The 18,293-nt window shown below is 41.9% G+C and overlaps 1 protein-coding gene across 1 annotated transcript in view; it reads left to right on the plus strand.

Annotated features, from left to right (window-relative positions):
* LOC138242532 (antigen WC1.1-like) overlaps positions 1-18,293 on the plus strand; it is a 65,915-nt gene that overhangs the window by 46,380 nt on the left and 1,242 nt on the right. Inside the window, exon 4 of the mRNA XM_069198065.1 lies at positions 15,215-15,529. Within this exon, the coding sequence (XP_069054166.1) occupies positions 15,215-15,529 (315 nt within the window). The remainder of the gene's footprint in view (positions 1-15,214; positions 15,530-18,293) is intronic.

Consider the following 18,293-nt stretch of genomic DNA (forward strand, 5'->3'; position numbering starts at 1 on the left):
ACTATGAACCTCAGGGGTGAAGACTTGATTTAAAGTGTTTGCTGTCGAAAGGGAACAGTTTAAAGTGAAGAGTGAACAGGGTGCACAGTGTTTTGTTTGATATGGCAGGTTGGTGATGGGAGAGAGGTGGAGGTGGGGCTGGACAGGAGATGTCAGAATGGCGGGAAGTTTGGGTGAGGCTGTGCAAGTACTGAGTGCCCTGTAAACAGATATCTGAGATAGCTACTGCCGTGGAATTTTATCAAAGAAGAGCCAGGATAGGTGTTCTCATTCACTCAGTAAGGTCTTTATTCATATTGCAATATGGGAAAAAGCAATCACTGGTCTGTGCAGAGAAGTGAAGGCTGATTCAAAAGCAAGCAAGGAGAACCCCTTGTTTTGTATCTTTTTTTTAAGCTGACGCAACACTTCAAGGACAGGCGAAGCAGTAATTTTCCATTCCTTATAGGTTTCTGCTTTAAGCGAAGAAGAGCAGTTAATAAAATAGTTTATCATAATCCCTTCTTCAAGCAACAGAGATAAACATTATTAAAACATCCAGTGCCCTTGATGAGTTTGGTGCTATCACACTTTGTTCTAAGTATCTAGCTCTCTGTCCCTAAACAACATTTTTAGGATAAAACACTTTTTCTCAGTAACCTTCCATTACACTACAGCATGCAACTGGGAGAGAGTCACTGTGCCAGGGCTCTGGGATTTAATACAGGTCTCAATCACAGAAGAGAGATAATACATTTTACCAGGTGAGAGAGTCATTGTCTCAAGGTGAAACTGTCTTCGAGGGTAGTTGCATCCAAAATACAATGGAAACTATCTGTAACGACCACTAACCGGCCCAGACCAGCTCCGAAGAGGTCTAATCAGTCCCAGCAGGTGGGTGATAATTACAAACGCCGCCGCACGTGTTAATTCTCTTCAGACGTCTTACCGTGCGGCAGGCTGCATTATTTAAGCCGCTCTTACTCGCATATCAATGCTCGGTATTGAGTTCCCTACTTGTGGCTCTACCTAGCGTTTCTTGCACTTTGCCTTCTGGATTTTCTGACCTCATCGTTTTGCCTTCGGACTTCGTTTCTTGTCTTGCCCCGTGGATTGTTTACTACCTGTGATTATTTTTGGTATCGACCCTGTTGCTCTTGTCCCGACCACGTATCTGTCTCTCGTTTTGGATTGTTCGCCACCAGTGCCGTTTACTGATCTCGACCTACCTTTCGCCTCCGGATTACGACCCAGCTCCTGGATAGCTCTGTCCGCCTACTCACCGCCCCAGGAATCCTGCATCTGCATTGGATCCTTTTCATCACAACCCAGCCTTCGTTACACTATCACATTTAAGCTTTTTTTTTGGATCGAGAAGACGATCATGGTGAGACTCAAAACATACCTGTGTTTTCTTCTTTCAAGAATGAGTGGATTATTGAGGTACAAAAGTATTGGTTCCGAATAAAAAATCCACTCCTGTCACTGTTTATCCTTTGATAGATTCTTCAAATCCTTCCTCTGAACGTTGATATTTAGTGATAATATCATACAAATTGTGGTTTTCTCTTATTCGCCAATTTTATTACAATAACAGCCTATTTTAAAATTGTATTGGATGTTACAAAATATTGAATAGCATTTGTCTTTAGATTCACATTAAAATTAAGAAAAATATGCCAAAAGATTATAACAGAACTCTACAGTCCTAACCTAATGACACCGGCGATCTGTCGTTTTTACTTGTGAAGTTCTCTAACAAATCTGCGCTGTATTTTTAAAATATCTTAGCTGAGGAGACAAAAGGAGTATAAATGAATTATTCCGCCACCCACTCAATGAATATTTGCATTAAACTATGACCTATGTTGTCCATGATGATAAATTCTGTACAACAAGACAGAAAGAAAGGCACCACTGTGAGTGGAGTTTCACTTCATGACATCATAAGTAGGCAGTGAGTCAATAGAGGGGGAGTCATCCCACTGTTATCCTTATCCATGATCAAGAGTCTCACCCCCTGCTTTACGCTGTCCCTAGTGGTGATCTGTAGACAGTGTGTCTTCCACCTCACCCACCTCCTGAGGGAATAATCTTGAATAAACAGAGGGCTGGAGACCCAGCCAAGCTCCTGTCTCTCTCCCCTTGGAGCCGGGAGATTTTCTCAGAACCATGTTGAGGTGAAATGGGAATGGGATGACGCAGGTGTCTTGGAGAGGTGAGTCGCCCCAGCCCCTGTGTACCTCAGTGTGATTCAAGCAAGGGGGAGGGGTTTAAGGGACTTACCAATCCCGCGTATGCACCCTCTGATTCAAAGTCAGGCAGGACTTCATTGTACAGCGCCGGGCAGCCCAGCTGGATAGATGATATCATGTTCTGAGCCCAGGTCCGCACCCGTATCTGTTACGATCCCTGCCTCCCGGCAACGGAGGAGGCAGAAGTAGGCGTAGCCCCTATCCATCAGTTCACCTATCAGTTTTTCCTATTCACCACCACACCCCCGTCTCATCCTACTTAAACACCTGTCCTTCCCTACCTCGTTGCTCAGTATTGGTTTTCCCTTTCGAGCTTCCTGGTTGCGCTACTTCTACTCTGTGTTCGTCTTGGATTTCGGTTTGTGGTTTTTCCCTTTGGACTTCGGCTTTTCGGATCTCGGCTTGGATTGGTTACTTTCGCTCTGTTTTGGATCACTGGCTACCCCTGGATTCTCGGATTGCTCTACGGACTACGACTTCGGATCTCGCTTCGGCTTCGGTACTCGTTCCCTTTCGGATATCTGGCTTCCCCTGGACTCTCGGCTCGTTCCTACGATTACGGTTTGCTTTCGGATTACGACTTGGTTTTGTTCGCTCCTGCAAGTGGGTTCACTCACTGGTTCGGTCCCTATTACCGAAACCATAACAGTATCTCCTCCTCCTGGAGCAGCCCCTCCAGCTCGACCTGCAGGCCCTCCTTGAGCTGCCACAGGGCCGCTGGGGTCAGGCCCGGGTGAGCGGGTGTACCAGGGGGTGGGTGAGGGGGTGTGTGAGGGGGCGAGCAATGGGGTATGTGGGCTGCCAAGGAGGAGGTCCATGCCCTGTCCTTCTGTAGATCCCTCTCCGGGCCCTTTGGGCAGTTTCACAGCTGGGTCTTGACCTCCTGCCTGGTGATTGGCTGGCTGGCCTGAGGGGACAGGGGCACAGAGAGGGCATGAGGAGGACAGAGAGAAAACTGAGAGGGTCTTCTCCAGGAGGACCAGGCCCTACCCCTGGTCTCCCAGCAATCACAGTCATCATCATTGCAGCTGAAACCAAACTTTCGATAGATGTCACAGACATATCAGGCTCACAGACTTGCAGCTCTCGGCTCTCGGCTGCCCGGGGTGAGACGCAGGGGGAGTCTGCTCCCTCTTCCTCTGACAGTTCTATCAGATGACAGCGGCAGACCTGATCCAACCCCACCTTCCCTTTCACACACAGCCACACACAGGCATGACTGTGTCACCATCATCACCACCTCCACCATCACAATCTCCACTATCTTCCATTACCATCATCATCACTTCCACCATCACAACCCCTACGATCTTCATCACCATCATCATCACCCCCACCATTACAATCTCCACTATCTTTGTCACCATCATCTTCATCACATTTCTAATAAATGATCTACACCATCTTCATTACCATATCCTTCTTCATCATTACAATCATCATGTCCACCATCATCATCATCAACACCTTTCCATCAACATCATTATCATAACCACCTTCATTATCTACACTATCATCTGCATCATCCTGAGCAGAACACATGGTTGTCTTACACTGGAAGAATCTTTGCTCAGCGCCTCAGTATTGGACGACCCTCTATGGCCTTTCAGGGTCACGTCCGTCTCTGTCGAGACCTGTCCACAAGTTGACTGCTTTAGTCTCACCAGCAGAAGCCAACCAAGTTTGTGTCTCAGTACAGGTTTATTCTTAGTCTAACAGAATTAATACTTGGGGAAGAGCATTTAATAATGAGAGCAGGAGGCACTTCTTTACATAGAGGAGGGTGGGGGTGTGAAACAAGCTGTCTAGTCATGTTGTTGAAGCCGATACCCTGGCTTGTCTCAAGAGAGAGCTGGATGAGACCCTACAGTCAGGACAGGAGGCACTACTGTACATAGAGGGTGGTGGGTGTGTGGAACAAGCTATCCAACCATGTTGTTGAACCCAATACTCACGTTCCTGTGAGATCTGCCCCAGGTCTCGGTGTGACGCCCTTCTCTCTGCTCGGCCATTCCTCTCTCAACTTGAGGGAGTTTCTCCCGGCGGCACTGGGGAGGAGAAAACAGTTACCAGACAGACAAACACACTGTCATCATCATCATGGGCCAAGATGACCCTACATGACAGTGACGTGTCGTCCTCGATTCAGAAGCAGTGTCCAGCCCTCGTCTATACCGCTTCATGATCCCCAACATCCCTGCTGAGACCTCTTGAGGGGCCAGTTCTGGTAGAACATGGGTCTCAAGCCTAATCACAATCCCTGGAGGGCCAGGTGCATCTCCAGGCTTTCTTTCCAAAAGGGGCTAGCCAATTAAACAATTAAGCTAATTATTTTCATAAGAAGATGTGGAAATAATGTGTTTAATAATATATTTTGATGTCTCTCACTGTTGAAGACTCAAAATATTCAAGGCACAGTTGGATATTTAAGGTCTGAATAAAGGTACAGTATTAGAATAGTTTTTGTTTAATTCAAAAATTAGATCAACTTTGTAACCAAGACTTCTGGGCAGGAAACCAGATGATGCACCAGACCCTCTAGGAATGGAGTTTGAGACATGCTCACCCTCTCTCACACACAACCTCACACACACTCACCCTCTCACTACAAATACTACAACTACTACTACTACTACTACTACTAATAATGCAGACTCACTGTTCTTGGCGTCTTGGGTCTGGCTCCAAAACCTGTGTTGGCTGAGTCTCCTGTTACCTCCTTCCTGATATGGGGATGTCAGACACAGTTGTGTTACAGACATAGGCTGGACTAGACTCACAAGCACACACACCCACAGACACATACTCCCACACACTAACAGACACGCAGATGCACACACTGTCAGGTAGAGTCTTTCTCTTCTTCAAGAGAAGACAACAGAGCCCTGCTACTGCGATGAGCTTTAATTTCAGGAGGAGGAAGAAGAGGAAGAATCACAATATGAAGAAGATCAGCAGTGGACTCACAGCTCTCTGGGTCTGGGGCCTGACTCTCAAACTTGTCTTCAGTCTCTGGTGGGTTTGGACATCTTCTCTGTTCATCTGTGGACAGGACAGTTCAGTTAGACAAACAAGTTCGACCAGACTTCACTCTCACAGTCAATCAATCAATCAATTTTTTCTTATATTTTACCTTCTAATCCAGAACATCAAAGCACTTTACAAAACATACCTGGAAAATAGAGTATAAATGTGTAATACTGTAGTTCCTGGAGTAAGTGCTTGGATAATCCAACTACCACTGTTGTTACTTCTGCTGCTACTACTATGACCATGACTACAAATTCTAATACTAATTCTGATATTAATACTACTACTGCTGTCATTACTAGTAATAGTGATAAAAACAGAGCACTCACAGCTCTCTGGACGTTGGTCTGGACTCTAGAAAGTGGTTCCATTCTCAGGCGACTCTGGACCTCAACACCTGTTGATGGGTCACTTCTGTCAGACACACGAGTGGAGCCCAAGCCCACCTACACACACACTCACACACACTGACAGATATACACCCACACAATCACACACATTATCACACACTGACAGACACCCACCCACACATATTCACACACAGACATTACACACACACACAGACACTCACACACACTCACAGACACACATTCTTACACTGACAGACACACACACAACACACACTCATAGACACGATATACATTTATACACACAATCAGACACTCACACACATACTCGCACACCTTTACAGACACACACATAGACTACAAATACTTATAGACACACACCAACACACACACACAGACAAAAACACACACACTCATAACTACAAATACAGTATAACTAACACTAACACAAATGCCACTAACATTAAAACAGTAACACTATCACTAAGAATTACACTATCATTATCACTGACACAAACTATTACTACACTACTAATACTAATAATAACAGTAATGCTATAACTAAAACTAACATGACTACTAGTGTAAATACTCTAACAGTAACACTATAATTATAACTAATATTAACATGAATACTGGCATCAAAACTATCAGAAGCGCAATCACCATTAACACTGACATGAACACTAGCATTAATATTAAAGCTACCGATTGTTCTCTCACTAATATTAAATATGAATACACTCGCATTAGTATTAGTCCGTGACGTCAAACCACTCTTTGTGACGAAGGCGAGACACCTAGCTGGGCACAGTGACGTGGCACGTGTCGCCGTGGTTACCATACTTATAATTTGTAAACAGTGAAAAAATGCATTTAAACTGTTACCTACACAAATGTATCAACTTGGAATATGATTTTCAAGCTCTAGAATACAATTTCTAAACAATCATTTGAATAATCATTCTTTAATTTGGGATTGAACATTATGAACACTAAACGCACTATGGTATTTGATCGATACAGGCTGTATTGACTGTTTTCTAGATATTTAAAGAATTTAAAGAAAGAAAAGAATCAGTACTCACCAATCGGTGAAGTAAATCGATTATTCTACAGTTCGTCAGTTGAATTAATTGGTTGTCGATAGATAAGTGATCAATATCTCTCCTCCGAGCGCTCAGCGCTCCTCCCGCGGTCTCGCTCTCTGATCCTACCACTCTGGCTGGTGTCTGTGACGTCACAGCGCTCTTTCTGACAGAGCAGAGCGCGTCTCCGCTGGAGGAGACTCCTGTCCGGAGCCCGGGAGGCTTTTCTTACAAATATAACATCTCCAAAAAAAAAACACACCGGGCTGTGAAGAGAAGTGATTTACTGTATAACAGTTGGAGAAGGAGAGCGACAAACCGAGGAATTAAATTCATTTAACAGAAAAAATATATAGTTTACTTTACAGACTAATTGTTGTATAGCGTACTCCCGTAGAGCAGACGAGAAATAGCACAAGTGCCTGTAATCAGCGCTTTTAAGCATTTTACACAAATCTCCACAGAATATAATCCTAGAAGATCAGATCCTGGAAGTTCAAGTGCATCTCCTGGTTTTATTTCCATTCGAGCTCTCAGCTCCTCAGGCGGTTTGATGATTGAATTAACTATATAACTGTTATCAGACTCTGTTTAACTGTGTATTTATAAGACTCTCTGTGAGAGACGTGTGGGAGATACTGAATTCCAGGGCTGGTCTGGAATCACACACAGACAGGTCTTCTGTGTGATCTGAGTCCCACTGCTCAGAGCTACAGACTGGTCAACTAGTCACTATTGTAGACTCGACCATCAGTCTGCTGCGGCTGAGAATCATAATACACTTATAACAGTGGCAATACTGCTGTTCATTAAATCAGTAAAAATAATAATAAAAGATAATCACATATTGCTCAATTGTCAGTCAAACACTTCTGACAGAGGATTGGAGGCTGACTTACAGTAAAGACAGTGAATCAGGACAGTAATACTGGAGGTCCTGGAAAGGGTTAAGAGAAGCTTCTTGCTTCTGCCCTGGAACAGAGCCCACAGCTGCCAGATCAGTGACCTGTGAGCCCAGTTCACAGAGAGGAGAACCAGGAGCTCTTCTCTGTCTCTTAAGAGGGCTGGGAGGAAGGAGAAAAGGGGGAGATGTGACCTGAGTCCAGGCTGTTCTGTCTGATATTATTCATGTAGCAGCACTGATTGTCTCAATGTCCTCTGGTTCTGGATTATCAGGATAGAGAACAGTATGGAGATGAGCTTTTGTCTGTTCAAGAGGAAGGAGTCTGGGTAAAGTACTGAGGGACCCAGAGCTCTGTGTGTGAGTCTGAGCTGTGAATCTGACTGTGAAGAGTTTTTTTTTTTATTCTGCTTCTGAGAATTTTTTTTCTTTTGCCAAGTGATGTTACATCCCCTTCAGATACTCTGCACAGATTGTCAGAGTGAGAGAAGAGGAGAAAGAGAGATGGACAGATAAGAGCACACACAGTGAGAGAGACAGGAAGGTGGAGAGAGGGAGAAGGAGCAGAAAGTGCAGGTGTGCAACCACACTGTGACCACAGGAGACAGGAGGCTTTTCTCAGCTGCTGAGGAGCTCAGGGCTCATGGCCACTCAGGCTCAGAGGCTCTGGCAGCAGTCAGGTCTGAGAGCTTCTCCTCATACTGACACTGGAGCTCTGAGAGTCAGCCTCCATTCTGACAGGAACAGCCCCTCCTGTTCAGCCCTGAGAGACACACTGAGAGAGCTGTGTAGGGAGAGGACCTGTCACCCTGTAGAGCTCTGAACACTGGACTCTCCTGTGTCTCCCTGTGCAGCACTAGAGCTCTGAACACTGGGCTCCCTGTGTCTCCCTGTGCAGCACTGGAGCTCTGAATATTGGGCTCCCTGTGTGTCTCTCTGTACAGCTCAGCTCTCAGCTGCCTCATTACACTGACACCCACAGCCTCACAATAGAACCTGGCTTCCTGTGCTGGAAGAGCTTGGAGGAGCACAAACCACAGACTCACTGCAGAGTCTGACCTGTAGCTCCAGTGAAGCTCTGCCTTAAATCACCATTGTATTAACAAGGACTAAACTTTTTTTTTTCATAATTTTGTTGCTTTTTCAAATTTGAAACTGACTCCTGCTCTGTGGCTCCTGATGCTGCAGCTATTATGGTGAAGCTGTAACACAAGAACTCTGCTATATTGAACAGGAGAGTTTAAATACAGTATAACTGCTAATACTACTACTGCTACCACAACTGCTGCTGCCACTGATACTACTGCTACTACTAATATTTTACTGCTGCTCCTACTGCTGCTCCTACTACCTATAATAATAAGGAAGAGGATGTGAGCTGTGCCCTCACACTGTTCAGACTGGTGGTGTATCAGTGTATCAGTATCAGTTCAGCTCCACTGTGCTGTTAGAGAGTCTCAGTCATGCAGTTGGCTCCACACAGAGAGACACTGGGGTCACAACTGGAGGGGTTGGAACATCTGTGTGGACTGGAGCTGCGCAGAGACAGACTCAGGGTCTGAGGGACTCAACTGGAAGTGCTGCTCTCCACCAGGCTCAGTACAGAGGGGACAATCACTGCTGAGCTTTTCTTTCTTTTTCATTTAAATTATTGATCACAGTCACAGGACAGCCAGTTCTTATTCAGTCCACCTTGTCTCTGTATTCCTGTGCTGACCTGAATGACCTCACTGCCACCTTGAGCACAGGCTCTCCTCACACTGCCCTTGACCAGGACTAGAAGACATTACTGTCTGGAGACACAACAACTCTGTGAGTCACTGCAGGACACCAGTCATTGGACACTGCCTGACACAGACAGCAAGACACACAGGACCATATTCAGGACACCAGTCACTGGACACTGCCTGACACAGACAGGAAGGCACACAGGACCACATTCTGGACACCAGTCACTAGACACTTCCTGATACAGACAGCAAGAATTACAGGGCCATATATACATAATTGATTATCTTGATACTGATTTAAAAATATAATACTTGTCTACAATTTTTTTAGTTTAATATCTGATCTCTTCCTGCCCCTGCAGCACCTGCAGCCCTGCTGTCTGTATCTGTATCTGTGTTTCCTCCAGTGAGACACAGAGCTGCTCCTGTCTCTCCTCTCCTCCGCACTGCTGGGAGTGTCTTCAGGGAGAGGAAACAGTGATGTGTCTCTGATATATATGGAGAAGACTGAAAGGGCCCTGTGTGATTGGCGTCCCGCCTGTGTGAGAGGTTCCTGCTGTCAGTCTGAAAAGGCAGTGCTGTGTGTGATTGGCGGGGCGGGGGGCTGTGTTGTTACTGGAGGTCTGGGGTGCGGAGCAGCAGCTCAGTTGCCCTGTGGGCTCAGGGGTGAAGACAGGGGTCTCAGCTGCACTCTGTCCTGATGACAATGGAGAGCTGCCTGTCCATCTTCTCTCTCGCTGTCCTGGTGCTGCACAGCTCAGCCAGTAAGTGACCAGTCTTCTCCAGTCCAGACAGACAGACAACAACTGGAATTAAATTAAGTAAAGTTTGGATGAAAATGGAGCAAATAAGTGGGTTGAACATTTTTTAAATGTTTATTTTACATTCAGCTTTGTGGGTATTCATCAAAAATATTATAACTGTATTTTATCTTGGTCTGTAAGTAAGGAAATATAATTAGCTGTGTCTAAATATAATTAGTTGCTTTTAATTTTTATTGGATTTTTTAAAAATATTCTTACGATTTCTAAACATTATATAATAATAATGTTATAGATGGATAGAGCAGAAGCTGGCCATTATCACCCTCGATTGATAGTTTGTGAAAATCTTTAAAAAGTTATTTTACTTACTCGTTACTGTAATAATAAACTTTATATATAAGTGACAATTTGAGTGATATGCTGTGACATGTGAAAAAGTCTTCATTTACTCGAAAACAAAAAAAGTGTGAGCAATAAAACAATTTTCTAGAATAATATCATATTATACAGGATGATTAAGAAATACCCTGGGTTGTTTATTGTTTTATTGTGTTCAATTATGACTCCTCTGTATTGTCTTATTACAGACTGGTGCATTAATAGAGATACACGCGTTTTTAAATAGTGAATTATTATTGAGACTGATATTAAATTATTACAGACTGATGTATTAATAGATATACAGTAAATGTGTTATTACCACCTAAAGTGCTAGAGAATGGAGTTTTAATGCTGCCATTATATCTTTGGTGTATTCAGACAGTCCAGGTTTCTATCGTTAAGCTGTGTGATATTCAGTTGCTGTGAAAACAAGTAGTTCCTCTAGGTGTTATAAGAATATGTGTTCCAATATGATAGGAAGTTATGAATGTGAATTCTTCATTTTAAAGACATACAATTACATTTTGAAAATGTAAAACATTTTCAGTCATAGGACAATTAGCTCTTGTATTTTTATAGTGTGAAAATAAAATTTGTATACTGTATGTATAACCTTGTTCATAAAGACCAGGCTTGCTTGTTTTCACATTGAAAAGGACAGGCTGATAAAAGTTACATTCTTTATTGCTTTATAAGTTATAAAATGAAAAATATTAACACAGTTGTGAAAATTCTTAGTATTGTAGGTGTATTATTATTAACTGGGGTCTCATCAGAAACTGAGGTGTAACATTAATAATTTAACAACTACAAGACATTGTGGCATTACAGCAAGAATTAAAAAATGGTAGTTGTGTTTTGTGTTTATACAGGATTTGTCTATTATTTAACAGCTAAATGACTTATTTTGTGTTTTTAGGTTAGTTATCTAATTTTTTTGTAAATTGTGAAGTTTTAATAAGAATGCTTTATTGTTTTTGACTACATTCGAAATCTGAAATTATTATCAAATGCAATTATATAAGTATGAGTAATACAAATTAAATATTTAATTACATGTTATCATACAAATGCAATATTTAAAAATTAATTCGTAATCACAGGACTCAAGTTTAGATTTTTGAGCAGTTGCTCAGGACAACATCATAATAAATGTATCTGTGCCTATATGTTAAACCTGTCTGGTATTTTTGAAAAATGTTGTTCTTTAATATAATTTAATCTGATGATCATGTGTTATGTTTAGATGTTGGCAGGTAAAGGCTAGAAAATCATTGTCAACAATTCACATACAGACAATGGGAATATACACCTCACATACATTTCAGCACAACATGTGAAGTACCTGTCAGCCTCTGACCACTGTTGTGACCACAGGTCCCACTAACACAGAAACACTGGTCCCAGGACTTGGAAGCCACAGAGTTAGTACAGTGTCCAGTACAGTGACCACTGTCTCCTGGAACCCAGGACCAGCCATCTGAGGTTATGGTAATAGATATGGTCATTACAGCCACTGCCCGCTGTAGTGACCACAGTATGCAGAAGCGCTTTTCTGTTTAATTTAAAACTCAGCTTTATGGATATCCCTTAAAATTATAATTGATGCTATAAATAAGGAAAAATAATTAACAATTTGCAGTATTAACAAGAATTTCACCTCTACAATTAATCATAATATTAATTCAGCTTATATGTTTTTTAAACTATTTTCTATTAATGCTGTATTAATATTTTTATATGCAGTTATACACTATTACACACAACACAGACTAAGGATAGTGTTTTTTAAGTACTAACATATAATTATTATAACTATTAATATTGTAGATTTTTAGCAACCTTATCAAAAATGTTGTACAACTTGACAATCCCTTATCTATTACCATAATAATAAAATACAAACTTTTGGCTGTAATTTGGGTCATGTGCTAGGACTTGTGGAAATTTTCCCATTTGCAAACAAAAAGGAATACAAATGTTTTAACAATAATACAACATCTTCAAAATATTTATCAGGGGTTGTTTATTTCATTGTGCTCAATTCGACCTTCTCTAACAGGTATAATAACAGACTAGTGTATTAACAGAGATCAGTGTGTTTTTAAACACTGTTGTATTGATCGGACTGATATTTTATTTTACACACTGATGAATTAATATGTGTTTTAAACACTGGAGTATTTTTAGACTAATATTTTAACTGAGATAAGTGTGTTATTTAATACTACAGTATTATTGAGACTCCAGTATTATTACTATTGACACATTTTGTATTTACTGTATTATTAAAGTAACATTAATAATAATAACATTATAACATTATGGAAATGTTATTAAAAAATAGAGTATTTTGAGAGAAGGTGACAATTTTAGTGCACAGAACTAATACAGACAGGTGATCAGAGATAAAAGTATATTTAAAGCACGTTTCCGATTAACAAATAATATTAGTAACTATTGCAGGTGAATGTGCTAATACAAATAAGAGTACTGAAGGTAAATGTATTAAATCAATCATGTATCCATGATTATTTTTTAGAATGATAGTAGTGGTAGTTTTAGATACTATGGTAATTATATTACAGAAGGATCTAACATTGTAACACGATTGAGGACAAGACATATAGTTGTGTTTATTTGTTATAACAGTCACATTCAGGTGGTAGGTGTTTGTATTGCAGTGTGTTGTAGTTTTCTGACCTGAATCCATACTGGGTGCTTTTAGACAACAATGTCCAGTTTCAGTAACAACACAGGAGTCCTGAGGCAAATCTTGTAGTTTTTTCAACTCTAAACAAAAGTTTGGGATCTGTTCAGACTGGAGTTTTATTTGAGAAATGTGTCTATTATGTTGGAAGAAATGTGTATTTGACCCGGAAGTCCTTCATTTTGAAGAGAGAAAGGTTTAATTCTTGTTCCATGTTTATTCTGCATTTGACTGATACTTCACAGCTAAATGAATTGTTGTTTGTAAGTCTTAGATAACTAATGATAGGGACAATTTTTCTTACATTATGGAATTAAAAAAAAAGATTAATAAAAACAACCTGTGCACTGTGATTCTAGAATATATTATTAAGTGCAACTATAATTAAATCTGTGAATTATGTACTAAGATCTTGAGAGGTAAAAGCTAAAACACATTGTTCACATATTTATCATGTAAGCATAGCAAAAAATATATATGAATAAAAAGTAGTATTTAAATGAAATTTAGCATATAGTGTGTAATGGAAAAAAATATTTCACACTCCAACTGAAGGTGATTGAAAATGTAATCAAAAAGAACAAATCTAGTTACTGTAAATGTGCCCTGGACAGTAAGTATACACACTTCACGTACAGTCTGGGCTGGGACTGACTCGCATCAACAGCAACATTCCCTTGAGCGCTCACCCTGTCATTCAGACTGGGTCAGGACGTCTTTCAATTAAACCTTCAGTCTTTCATTCAGGCTCCCAGTCACACTAATCACCTCTTTATTTGAAACTGTTCAGAGCACCGAATCTCCATCATTAGAGCTAAACCTTGTGAACCTAGCGATCGCATTCCTCTCATAGTCAAGTTTATCACTCGGTTATTTTAATTTCTCACTACTCCTGCTCTTCGATCCTGAAATATTTTCTGTGTTTTAATTCTTTCCTTTTCCTCGTTGACTCTCCAGCCTTTCTTTTCTTTATTTCAGCTGGGAGACAGGTGTCCCTCTTTATTTTTTCTTTCTGTTCACCTTTTTCATTCACCCCAGCAGCCTGCATTCGATCTGTTACTCCCTGATCATTCAAACTCTGAAAGAGCTCAAAGTCCATCGCCTGGGTTTCAATTATATCTCCTGCTGCAGATTTTCCATCTTTCTGCAGCATTACACTTCCCATATTTCAGCACAAGTTGTGAAGCATCCATCTATTAAGAAAATATTTTTATTGATTCTGTTTTGGATTTTATAACTTATTTTCAAAGTAGACCATTAAAAAGACTTATCAGTGTTTAAATCAGTGTCTGATACAGACGTGTGGTCAGTGTGCACTGCTAAGTACATGTGGGGCCTGAGACCCAGATACACCAGATACACCAAACCTGGTTTCAGTCATTCAGCCTTCTGACACCACAGCCACTGTCCACTGTACTGACCACAGCTTCCAGAAACCCAGAACACCGTCAGTACAGTCAATGTCCACTATACTGACCACAGCTCCCAGAAACACAGGAACATCGTCATTACAGTCACTGTTCACTGTACTAAACACAGCTTCTAGAAACACAGCAACACAGTCATTGCAACCACTGACCACTTTACTGACCACAGCTTCTAGAAATTCAGGAAGACCGTTATTACAGCCACTGACCACTGTACTGACCACAGCTCCCAGAAACACAGGAACATCGTCATTACAGTCACTGTCCACTATATTGACCACAGCTTTTAGAAACACATGAGTACAGTCTTTACAGCCACTGTCCACTGTAGTAACCACAGCAGAACAGCCCTCTGCAGTCACACAGTGATATGGACAGAGAGATATATAACAGGATCTGGACACAGGTGTGTGGAGGGAGAGGTAAGATGGCTGCTGGTGGACTTCCTGTCACTCCACTGTCTCTTGTTCCCCATGGGAGAGACTAGCAATCCAATCAAACAGGTAAAACCAAATACAAATTCCAGGTGTGTTTCTAAAATGTATTAATATAAAATATACAATAGACGTGGCGATAAACATTGTTTTTCTCTCTCTCTGCAGGCAGTGCTGATGTGAGGCTGGTGAATGGTGCCAGTCCCTGTGAGGGCACAGTGGAGGTGTATCATGGTGGAGAGTGGGGGACAGTACGTCACTCTGGCTGGGATCTGAATGATGCTGCAGTGGTGTGCAGACAGCTGGGCTGTGGATCTGCTGTATCAGCACAAAAGAGCGCTCACTTCGGACCAGGGTCTGGATCAGTCCTGCTGAGCTGGGTCGAGTGCAGCGGGTCTGAGTCTGCTCTGATGGACTGTGGAAAAGATGAAGTGAAACAGAAAGGCTATTCTCACATCTGGGACTCTGGAGTGATCTGTTCAGGTAGGAGACACAGACTCTCTCCAGTCTCCAGCACCGAGGAGAATTAAAACTCCTCGATTTATCTAGAGTCCATCATCACAATCCATCTGTCCATCCTCCCATTCTTACTGCTCCTGTCCTGCTGAGAGCTGTGACAGCACCCCTCAAAGTCACTGTGTGTCTTTTCTCCTTCTGGATTGTTTTTCCTGCAGTGTGTAGAAAAGATATTGAAAACTGTCTGAAACCCCCAACCCCACCTGTATGCTTTCTGTTAGGTTTTACAATTGATCAATAAAGAGGCCAAAGGACAGAGTTTGATCATAAGGCTATAAATCTACAAATACATTTACAGTATGTGACCGATAGATCTGTATAAACAAATTTATTCTTGGTCTTTTTTTGAAAACTCCAGTTTGTCCTCCTTGTAATTCATCAGGATCATTTTCACTTACAGTTCTGCTATGTCTCTCTTACTTCTCCCTTTTCTCTATTTAAATTCAGATTCAAAGAGCTGTATTGATCAAAGAATTACAGCATTGACATTGTACATCAGTTGCTTTTCTCTGATATATTTACAAACATAACAACAATGACCGCATTCTGTGAGATTGAGTGAAACAAATTAGTTACAACAATATCTAAAAACTATAGAAATAAAAACTATAGAATAAAAACAATATGACTGATATGTATTCTCAAAATGTAATCTATTACAAAGTAGAGGAGATCTCTCAGCTTCCTGGTCCATTTGGTAGTCAGTATTGATCCAAGGATCTCATCCACTGTGTCTTCAAGAAAGCTGCGATATCTGGTAACCTGTTCCATATTCCTACAATCCTTTAGCAAAGGTGCCCTCAGTTCTCAGTGTACATATGTAAACTTTTTTAAATACATAATGAATTCAATCACACTCTCAGAAAATAACTAAAAAATCTGATGTAACATCTCAGAAAATGTCCTTCTCCCTCTGTTCCATGTCTTCCAGGGTTCAGGTTTCAGAAAACAAAAATGCTTTGTAAGTTAGTGTCAAATCCAGAAACCAGCTGCTGTAAACAGGTAGCTCTTTGGATGATTACAAATACAGCCTTCATTTCCAAAGTAGTGTTCCATTATTTACAGAACAATAAAAACAACCCAAAAACAAAAAAAAAACTAATGCTAAACATTTGAATGAGCATCTTCACATGAACTAATACAACAGGCAGTTAAGCTGCTTACCAGCTCTTTAATATCTTTCTCAAAAGTGATCAGTCCCTTCCTTCTGCTCCCATCTCATCAGGGTGAACTGCTTCCTGCTTTTAAATGTCACCTTACAGGTGACTGAGGATGGCAGATCAATCTTCAGGGGTTTGACAGAAATCACAATCTTGTCTTGTCTCCACATGCTCATCCCTTTACAAATTAGAAAATAATATGTAGGCACTGTGCCTGAAATAAGGTCACATACTGTATGCACCCTTCTGTAGCCAATATATACTGTAAATACATGAAGAATAATACTGTTTCTATTAATCTTAATAGAAGTGAGCTTCGGTAATTGAGCCTATACTTCCTCAGGGTCTATTTCTCTTTACTGTGTCTTGCCCTCAGCTAATGTGTGTTGTCATATTGTCCAGAGTGTCTGTCAGTGCCCAGGTCAGACAGTCCTGCTCTAGCAGTGCCAGACTGTGACAGTCCTGGTCTTGTCCAGAGTGTCTGTCAGTGCCCAGGTCAGACAGTCCTGCTCCAGCAGTGCCAGGCTGTGACAGTCCTGGTCTTGTCCATAGTGTCTGTCAGTGCCCAGGTCAGACAGTCCTGCTCCAGCAGTGCCAGGCTGTGACAGTCCTGGTCTTGCCCAGAGTGTGTGTCAGTGCCCAGGTCTGACTGTCCTGTTCCAGCAGTGTCAGGCTGTGACAGTCCTGGTCTTGTCCAGAGTGTCTGTCAGTGCCCAGGTCAGACAGTCCTGCTCCAGCAGTGTCAGGTTGTGACAGTCCTGGTCTTGTCCAGAGTGTCTGTCAGTGCCCAGGTCAGACAGTCCTGCTCCAGCAGTGCCAGGCTGTGACAGTCCTGGTCTTGCCCAGAGTGTCTGTCAGTGCCCAGGTCAGACAGTCCTGCTCCAGCAGTGCCAGGCTATGACAGTACTGGTCTTGTCCAGAGTATCTGTTAGTGCCCAGGTCAGACAGTCCTGCTCCAGTAATGCCAGGCTGTGAAAGTCCTAGTCTTGTCCTGAGTGTCTGTCAGTGCCCAGGTCAGACAGTCCTGCTCCAGCAGTGTCAGGTTGTGACAGCCCTGGTCTTGTCCAGAGTGTGTGTCAGTGTCCAGGTCAGACAGTCCTGCTCCAGCAGTGCCAGGCTGTGACAGTCCTGGTCATCTCCAGAGTATCTGTCAGTGCCCAGGTCAGACTGTCCTGCTCCAGCAGTGCCAGGATGTGAGATCTCTGTTCCTTGGGTTTATAACGCCTGGAGTAACGGTGCTCTTCTTTTGTGAATTAGATGATAATGATCAGCCATTTCTTCTGTAGTTATTAATTTCATACCTCTGGCTCCACTGAATTGGAAGAAGCAGAATTCATGGATGGATTTGTTATCAGTTTCTGTTTTGATTTCACAGCAGTCGGTGTGCAACATATAGCACTACTGTCAGCGCTGTAGTAATAGTTATGGGCATGTTGAGCAGCTGGAATGATAGTGATAATTTGGGTATTTTGTAATGTTCTACAGACTGATCAATTTGGTGTCTGTGAGTTTTATTTGCCCCAGTGTACAGCTAATAATTCACTGAGTTTCTTCAGAGACACAGTTTAGAG

This window comes from Lepisosteus oculatus, chromosome 14 (genome assembly GCF_040954835.1).
Source record: "Lepisosteus oculatus isolate fLepOcu1 chromosome 14, fLepOcu1.hap2, whole genome shotgun sequence".
NCBI lineage: Eukaryota > Metazoa > Chordata > Actinopteri > Semionotiformes > Lepisosteidae > Lepisosteus > Lepisosteus oculatus.